This window comes from Charadrius vociferus, unplaced genomic scaffold (assembly GCF_000708025.1).
Source record: "Charadrius vociferus isolate BGI_N301 unplaced genomic scaffold, ASM70802v2 scaffold933, whole genome shotgun sequence".
Taxonomy (NCBI): Eukaryota; Metazoa; Chordata; class Aves; order Charadriiformes; family Charadriidae; genus Charadrius; species Charadrius vociferus.
The window spans coordinates 279,409-288,367 of record NW_009647586.1 but is presented as its reverse complement, the minus strand read 5'-3'; the positions used below and the strand labels follow the sequence as shown (position 1 = coordinate 288,367).

Below are 8,959 nucleotides of genomic sequence, written 5' to 3'. Positions count from 1 at the left end.
GGCTGCAGCCGCCGGCAGCGGCCGGGGACCACACGCCACCCGGGGACTTTGCCGAATGCAGAGCCAGGCTGCAGGGACTGGTGGAGCGCGTCATGGGGCAACCAGGTGAGAACTTGCCGTGAGGATGGATCCAACCACACGAGCTCAGGTTCACTCCTGTAGGGTGCTTAGTTCACAGAAGGGTCAGGGTTGGAAGGGACCTCTGGAGATCATCTAGTCTAGTTCCACCAGGGCCAAGATTTGCTCCTTTGTTTACATGGCCAGAACCCCTTTTTGGTCTCCCACCAATCTGACAGGCAGTGGTGGTGCTGGTTTCTGGGTTCCCAGTGGCTCCTAAACCCCTCAGGGCCATCCCAAACCCAAGGGGTGGGAAGGAGACCAGAGGTGTCCCCTTCCTTGCTGCAGGTGCTGGGTGGGTTTTTCCCAGCTTGGCTGTTGCCGGGGCCGAGTGGGAGGTGCCGGAGGCTCCGATTTGGGATTGCAGCCCTCCTCTTTCCATTGCAGGTACCAATTCCCAAGCTGTCCCCGCAGTCGAGGTCGCCCTGGAGAACAACCTGGTGAGATATCCGCTGCTCGGGGACACTCCAGCCCTACAGAGGGGTCGGTGGCCTCAGAGTTCACCCTAACGCTGCTCTGTGCTCTCTCTGCAGCAAGAGGAACCAGCCGAGCCCGAGAGCCCGAGCATCTTGCCCTCCTTCACCATCAGCCTCGAGGAGATGCACAGGAGCCCGGTAAGAACCACCCTGGCCAGGCCAAGGTCCCTTGGACACCAGGAGATGTCACCCCTGCACCTTACATCCTCTGTGCTCTTCTCTCTCTCCAGGCTCTCCCCGTCACCGCGTGGCCCAAGCGGAGGTCGCACTGCACGGAGCAGGGCAGCCAGATGTCACCCAAGATGCTGAAGCTGGAGTACGACACCACGCCGGCCCCCAGCGATGCCAGTTCAAACCAGTGGGATGATAGAAGGGGGCCCAGTACCTCCACGCCGCCCCAGAACTGCGGCAGCGTCACCGCCACCAACAGCCACGTTGATGATACAGGTGGGGACCGGGGTCATGCCCCTCCTCGTTACCTTTATGGGGGTCCACCCCATCTTTCCCAGCCTCTGGGCACCCCCTGTGCGCTCAGAGCCTTGGCCAAACCCCTCTGGGTCAGAGAAGCAGAGGGTGGGAGGTGGTTCCCGAGGGGTGGACACGAGAGCAATGCTCAGGGGTGGCCGCGGATGCTCCATCCAGCTCCACGTCCTACCTCCGAGGTAGCCAAAACCCCCAACCTAGGGAAGAGCATAGCAGGAGGTGTGCAGGGAGACCCCCTTACCTCCTGCTCCAGAAGCTCTGGATTTTCCTTGGGTGAAAAAAAAAAAACCACCACGAAAAACCTACAATTTTTCTTCCTCCAGCTCACCCAGCCCCGCTCCAGCATCCCCCTCAGCTCTGCAAACAGGAGGGAGGACGAAATGCATCTTCTGGAGCGGGTGGTAAAGGGTCCACGGGGTGAAGCAGCAGTGGAGAGGTTGTCCTCCCCCCTCCACGTTGGGCTGCATCCGAGAGCACCCAAGGGCTGGGTGGTTTGTGGTCCTGGTAGAGTTTGCCCTCAGCTGGAGATGAGGTCAGTCATCCCATGGGAAAATAAGTGGGATTCAAGAAAAAAATGGGAGTCTTGCAGCTTCAGCATCTTCCTCTTCCTTCCTCAGAAGACACCAGCATCATCATCAGCAGTTCGGAGGACAGCGAAGAAGACACGGCGGTGAGTGTACCGCCGGGCCTCCCTCCTTGCTGAGCTCCACCGCAGGCAGAAGAGGCACCCGCGCCCCATCATCTCTGGGGTGGCTTTCCCTTCCCTCCAACCCAAGCTTTCTCCTTTCCTAACATCAGCCAGATACTCACTTCCAGCTTCCTCTTCCATTTCGGTTCCTCCAAGGTGACAGGGAATCCGGGCCACCCCAAATCTAGTCCTCCTGGGTGGACCTTTGCCGGTGTCTCCTGGTGTTGTGGAGCAACCAAGGGTCCTCTCTCACAGGCAGCAAACCCCACCTTGAGTCGCTGTGGGGTGGTGGCCCTTAGGACAACCCAGGCTGAGAAGCCACCAGAGCAGGTAGGGACCATCCCAGCATCCCAAAGTGACCTTGCCAAGCTCTCTGCCGGTGACATTTCGCAGCGCCGACGCTGCAAACTGGTGTGGCGCAACCCAGGTGGCCCTGGCCGAGGTGGTTAGATGAACCAAGGGTACGGGGATCCCTCCTGAGATCCCATCGGAAACGGAGGCGAGCGCAGCCGATTTGGGAATCGGGGTGGAGGGGGTTTCCAGCACTGGCTTAGTGAGGGGTTAACAGCCCCAAATTTTTTTTTTTTTTTGTATAAACTACTGCAGAAGCTCTTCTTACTCTTCAATAAAGCTGTTTCCAGATTAAATCTCAGCCCGCTGCTGGCTTCCTTATTCGTTTTTCCTTCGCTGTTTTTCCTTGCTCATCTCTAACAGGGTGGTGGGGGGGGAAAGTTGTGGGACTAAAACCTTCTCCCCACTCCTTGCTAGTGCTAAAAAAAAAAAAAAAAAATAAATTTCGAGGCTGGGGCTTTTGGTGGGGGGATGTTAGTGTGAGAAATCCCTGTGTCAGTCAGGCGTCCTTTGGTACGATGCGGATTTAAAGGTGTAGCTGAAAAAGAAGAAAAAAGGTCCCAGGGGTATAAAGCAGCTCTGGTGCTGAGCGCTTGGGAAGCGCAGCCCTGAGAAGAGGGGGAAAAATTGGGTTAAAGGCTGGAAAAGGTGCTGGGAGGGGGGGAGATAGCTGAGGGAGGAAAAAGGCTGAGCGGTGGGATGAAGCCCAGAGAGGCTGCAGCCTTCAGGGGGTGGAGGGTGAGGGAGAACCTGCCCAGAGGCTCAGGCATCTTCTCCGAGGAGGTTTTGGGGTTGGGGAGGAACCTTTGTGGGGTCACCTGGGGACTGTCATGCCTTACACACCCAGCTGAAGCCACAAGAGCATCGCCGGCACCTGGCTCTGCCTGGGATCCATCGCCCACATGGCCACCACGGGGCTACGAGCGCATGTCTCCACGGGGGTGATTTTCCTCCCCCCCCAAAAAAAAATCCCGTATGCTTTCCCTCTTTGCCTAACCCTTCAATGTGCTTGTTGCTGGTTTGGGTAACAAGAGCATCTGCCATCACATTTTGTCACCGAGTTTGGTTCATCTAACTCCCTTCGGGCCAGCCGGGTCACTCTGGGGACAACCAGGCGAGGGGGACGCAGGGCACTGCCACCACCACTACCACACCCTTCTCCCGTCCCTTTGGAAAGGCACCAAATCTTCTCCTGGCCCCATTCGGTCCCCTTTTCCTCCAGACACCAACCAGGTCTTTAAGTCTAGCGATATCTCGTGGGGTGAGGTTGCTCAGCCACGCTTGTGTCCCTGCCTGAGCTGCAGCCACATGAAACGTGCAGAAAGGGACAGCAAGTCCCCAAAACCGTGTGTCGTGTCCCTCTGGCCACTGCCTGGATCCCACACTCTGCTTAGGAGGAGCTTCAGCCACAGTTCTGCTCTTGCTCCCCTGGCCCTGACCCCGGTTTTGGGCTCTCAGTGGGGCTCCCCATGGCCAACCCACTCCCGAGACACAACACACACCCAACCCATCCCTGACAGCACTGGGACATCAGACCCCGTGGGTTTCATGCCATTGCACGCAACCATGTCCTTGCCCACAGCCAATGGTGCACCCAAGGGTGCTCCTCATGTCTTCTCAACCAGGTCCAAGCAAGCAGATGGGACCTGTCCCTCTTCTCCGATCTCTTGCAGGCCTCCTTCAGCAAACCCAAGGACATCAAAACACCCTCCAGCCCCACGTGGTCCACGAGCGGCACCTCACCCCATCACAGCACTGGTCCCACCAGCCCTTTGGACAACGGGTTGGAGCCAAGAACCTTGGTGTTCCTCAGTGTGAAGGTTGACCGGAAAAGTGAGCAGAGCCTTTCCCGGGCACAGGGGGCTGGGGGGCAGAGAGGGACAACCCCAAATACTTACTCCAGCCCCATCCATTCCCCTCCACAGCCCAGCACATCACGGAGGTGGCGGCAGCCAACGGAGAGCGCACCTTCAAGACACTGATTCAGACGCCCGAGTCGGTGCTGGCACTGCTCTCCCAGGGTGTCCCCATGGAGGTGGGGATGCAGAACCTACTTTGGTACCTCTCCCTGATCCCCAGGCCCATCCTCGTCGTCTATAACTTCTGGGCACCGGACCTGCCCGTTCTCTTTAAAGCCCTGGATGCCACAGGGAGGCAAGTGGACTTCTGCCACGTTGTGGGTGGTTATGTGGATATGTTGTCCTTGGTCAAGGAAAAGCTGCCTGGTGCCCCTTCCTACAACCTGAAGAACCTGCTGAGAAGGCACCTGCAGCTGCAACTCAATGAGGGCAGCGCTCTGGCCACAGCCAAGGCTTTGCAGGAGCTTTGGGGAGCCCTGGAGCTCCCTGTTCAACCCGAGGTGGGGACGATGCTCACCCACTGCACCCTGCAGAGCTACACCATCCTCCGGCCCCTGGTGCAGCAGAAGCTGCTCACCAGGAGGGTGGCCAAGATCCTGGCCCAGCGCAACCTCATCCTCTGGAAGCTGGAGGAGGCATGAGGGCAACCGTGGCGTGAGCTGAGCGTGGCCGGGTCTCGGGCTAACCATGCCAAGGATGCAGGGATGCTCGTCCAGGGATGCAGGATGCAGGGATGCTCATCCAGGGATGCAGGGATGCTCGTCAACCATCTCCGCTCCCAGCACGGCGCCTAAAAGGTTCAGGACCCTGAGTCAGCTCTAAGGGGAGAGGAAAATAAACAAACAACACTTAATCAAATTAATATCTTTATAAAATAAATCACATAGCGCAGCCCAGTGTAATTTATCAGGGTGATTCCACCCCTCCTTTTCCCCAGTCAGACGGGAGGGGACATACTGGGAATCCCCTTCGCCCTGCCCGGGCAGCAGCAGGTACCTTACCCCCCCCCCCCCCAAAAAAAAAAAAACAAACGCAGTGCGGGGGACGCACCGCCAGGTGGCCCTCTATGTCCAACCGCGGACGGCCGGGGGTGCCAGGGCTGGCTACCGTGGCTGGTACACGCCCACGCACACCCACTCGGTGCACACGCATCCACCGGTGGTCCTTCTTACAGCTGGGAGGTACTGCGGCCATCACCGGGGCCTCTGGTCTGCAGTCCTGGGAACAGAGGGAGAAGGGGAGGGGAGGGATGAACAGGTCCTCTGGGTGGCGATGAGCAGGGAAAGGGATGTGGCGAAGGTGTCCTCTCCGAGAGGGTGCGGTGGGAGCTGCCAGGTATGGAAAACCAGCGGGAGATGGGGAGGAAACATGACACACACTCCCCCCCCCAATCTTCTGGGAGCCCCCCAGGAAGAAGAGGTGGCCCAGAGACAGCCGTGAACTCCCCGTTGGAGCTGGGTCTTGGCCAGCGAGGCAGAGGTGGGCCACGAGGCTGCCTTCCCCGGCTATCAAAGTCCTGCTGCAACCAGGACGGCTCCAGCACTGTACGGCCCCGTTTTTAAGGAGCGATCCCAAAAGAAGCTCCCAGGTTGGCACACAGGGGCGTGTGGCCAAATTCAGACGCTGCCATCCTCACCCGGGGGTGGGGGGGGGATTCTCTGGTGTCTGATACAGGGTTGTGCATGGGGAGCGGCCTCTACAAGGGGCACAGCCGGAGGAGAGCAGACCCCATCTGTCTGCTGTCACTGGCCTCATCAAAGTCTTGTAAAACAATAGCGAAGTCAATGGGCTGCGGGAGCCAGATTAGCTGTTTCTTCGCCCTGAGCTGCCATAAAGCTCATTCATCCGGCTAGAAAAGGGTTTGTCACCGCGGGGCGAGCGGAGCAGCATCCAACAAGCCCCAACCCCGGAGGAAAGGGCTGCGGTTGGGGTGCCCCTGCAGAGTGAGGGCTCCCCAAAGGTCCCACCACCTCCCACAGGCAACTTCTCCACCTTCGCAGGCTGGTACAGCCCCGCGTGGACCTCCCTTCCACCCATGGTCACCCTATGAAAGTCTCCCTCTGCCTAAACCATGACATCCTCCAAGCCAGAGGGGTAGGGAAGAAGCTGGAGTCTCTCTGGGAGAGCTGGAGTCTCTCTGGGAGAGCTGGAGTCTCTCTGGGAGAGCTGGAGTCTCTCTGGGAGAGCTGGAGTCTCTCTGGGAGAGCTGGAGTCTCTCTGGGAGAGCTGGAGTCTCTCTGGTTTAGTTTTTTCAGTTGTTCTGTTGGGGTTGGTTTGGTTTTTTTTAGGGCAATAAATAACTTTACTGAATTAAGCGAATCTCCTGAAATGATATATAATATGCTCCTTGCTTGATTGGCCATTATTAATAATGCATCGCTCAATCTAAACCATTCATAAAACGACTCCCCGCTAGCCCCGAGCAAAGCGCTTTGGGACTCAGAAGGGGAGGGAAGGCAAGAAGGAGCGGCATAAATCCTTTCTGTTTATGAAAATGGATTTCTTCCCCCCCCCTCGCACCTCCTCCAACAATCATGCAAAACTAATTAGAGCCAAAGGGCTGGTTCCTCTGCATTTGATTACACACTGTGAGGTGGCTCAGGTTGGCTGGCCAGGGCAGGGTGGAAGTCCAAGGCAGGGGAGGACGAGCCCTGAGAAAGGTTATCTGGATTATATTTCCAATAAAAACAGCAGCCTGCTAACATCTGAAGAGGTCTGCATCCCATGGAGCAACAAAAGCAAGGACAGGGCGGTCAGGACACTTAAATATTTGGAGAAGCGGTGAGGCAAACTTTGTCTAGATGGAAGAAGAAGCAACATCAACTCTAGTCAGTCAGGATGATGGTACACGCACTCACCTGATTTTGGAGGAACTGACTTGGAGCCAGAAGTTAGAAAAGCCAGGAGAGCCCAAACTATGGCCTTGGCCTTCTCCTCCTTAAATAGGTGATGTTCCTGACCAGTATGGTGAGGAGGGCTCCTCCCTCAGAAACCAGTTGGAGATTAATGATGTAAATCAGCAAACCCTCATTGACCACACTGGTGATCAGTGATTCCTCCAGCTGGGAGTCTGCCCTCATTTATACCAGGGGGAGATGTGTCCCCAGAGCCGTGATGGTCCACATCAGCTGTGGACCTGTCCCTCAGCTCACCTGCTACTTGTCACGTGTTTAGGAGCATGCTGAAACTTAGGGTGCCTGGGGTTGAGGCAGATGTGGTGTGAGGAGGAGAGGGTTACGGCTCCAGAGCCTGTTCTTCCATCCATCCATCCATCCATCCATCCATCCACCCACCCACCCACCCACCCATCCATCCATCCATCCACCCACCCATCTATCTATCCATTCACCCACCCATCCATCTATCCACCCATCTATCCATTCATCCATCCACTGGTCCATCATCCATCTGTCCAAACATCTAACATCCATCCACCCACCCACCCGTCTATCCATCCATCTATCTATCCATCCTCCACCATCCTCTCTTGGACCTCTCATCTGAGGGGACTGGAAAGCCACCGCAGAGCTCTGTTGTTATTCCCTGTGCTCAGCCCATGGGAAACTGAGGCACAAGGGGTGACACAAACCCCACACATCATGTCCGCTGGGGAGGCGTGAAAGGAGAGGTGCTTGGATGATGTAACCCACGCCACGTAGCTTCACGCTACGATGACCTCTAGTGTGTGTAGGTTAGGGTCTGGCCCTCAGGGGCAGGAGGAGGGATGCATTATCCATCCCATCACGCGTGCCTCATCCCCTGACCCATTTCTAACGCAACACGTTGCCTCCAATGCTCCTGAAATGCTGCCACAGTATCTAGGACACTTGGGTTTCTTCCTCTTGCATGATGAATGAAGGCATCTTGGGAAGAGCTCAGCGTAGTGCGGTGGATAGCAGCCAAGCCAGAAAGCAAACATCTTCTCTGCCTTGACCACGTCCTTGTGGCGTTTTAACCTACTTTCGTGCTCCTCAAAGCAATTTTGCAGTCTTGCGGTCCTGTGTTTCCCACCTGAGCTCTGCAGCCCAAGTCCCAGCCGTGGGTCAGTACCATCAAGGGCTGAGCCGTGGTCCTGCAGCCCCACAGCGGCGTGGAGAGCTTGGGGTGTGTAACAACCTGACAGGCAGCAGGGAGGGGTGAGGAGCAGTGTGGGTACTGGCATCTGGCCTTCTTGGAGATGCTGAACCCCCAAGTGCTGCCCCGCTGACCGTGGGACTCCTTGCCGTGGGGCTTGGGAGAGGCTGAGAACCTGTGGGAGTTGAGAGTGAGCAGAATGAGGGGGGGGGAGGGGAAAAAAAGCCTATAAACCACAACTCCAAACGTCTGATGCCGTAATTCCTCGAGCTGCAAATCGCTAGTGCTTGGGAGGGTGTCACGGTAAGGGTGAGGGCATGCTTGGGCGACCAGCCAGCCGCGGGGATGGGAAGGGAGTGAGTCATGGCTCAGCCCCGAAGATGCTGAGAGCACCACGGCAGCTCAAAGCCCGCTCCAGCGGGGAGGGAGACATGGAAGCGCTGCCCTGCAGATGTCTGCGCCGGGTTTGAAGTGATGCCTCCCTCCTGCTTGAACCTTCTACACAACTCTATAGCCCTCCAAAGCGAGGTGGCCTTGTCCATCTGCTCGGGACAGTCCCCTGGACCATTTTTGGGGGGTGTCAGTCAGGCTGGGCCAAAACTGTGCGGTGTTGGTGGCCACGGTGCAACACGGAGATGGTGTTGGTTCACTTGCATGGAAACAAGGCGTTTTCGGTGGCCGCACACCACCCAAGCACCTCACCCACCCCGTGGGTGTAAGCCACCCGCCAGCCCTCAGGTCACAGGGCTGAAGGGAAACTGAGGCACTTTGATGGTCCTGGGGCACCAGGGGTCGGGCTTGGGGGCTTTGGACATGGCTCCTGGGAGGACGGAGGTTCCTGGAGCCGGCATCGAGGATCAGACTTGGCATTCCCTTCCTTGCCTTCCCTTGTCTGCCCCTCCAGACATCCC

General features: G+C 57.3%; 1 protein-coding gene across 1 annotated transcript in view; it reads left to right on the top strand.

Moving 5' to 3' along the window:
• The window catches only part of PML (promyelocytic leukemia), a 5,906-nt gene extending 1,291 nt beyond the window's left edge, over positions 1–4,615 (top strand). The window contains exons 3-9 of the mRNA XM_009880975.1: positions 62–105; positions 505–557; positions 651–731; positions 824–1,040; positions 1,694–1,746; positions 3,789–3,948; positions 4,041–4,615. Of these exons, the coding sequence (XP_009879277.1) occupies positions 62–105; positions 505–557; positions 651–731; positions 824–1,040; positions 1,694–1,746; positions 3,789–3,948; positions 4,041–4,615 (1,183 nt within the window). The remainder of the gene's footprint in view (positions 1–61; positions 106–504; positions 558–650; positions 732–823; positions 1,041–1,693; positions 1,747–3,788; positions 3,949–4,040) is intronic.
• Positions 4,616–8,959: the final 4,344 nt, after the last annotated feature.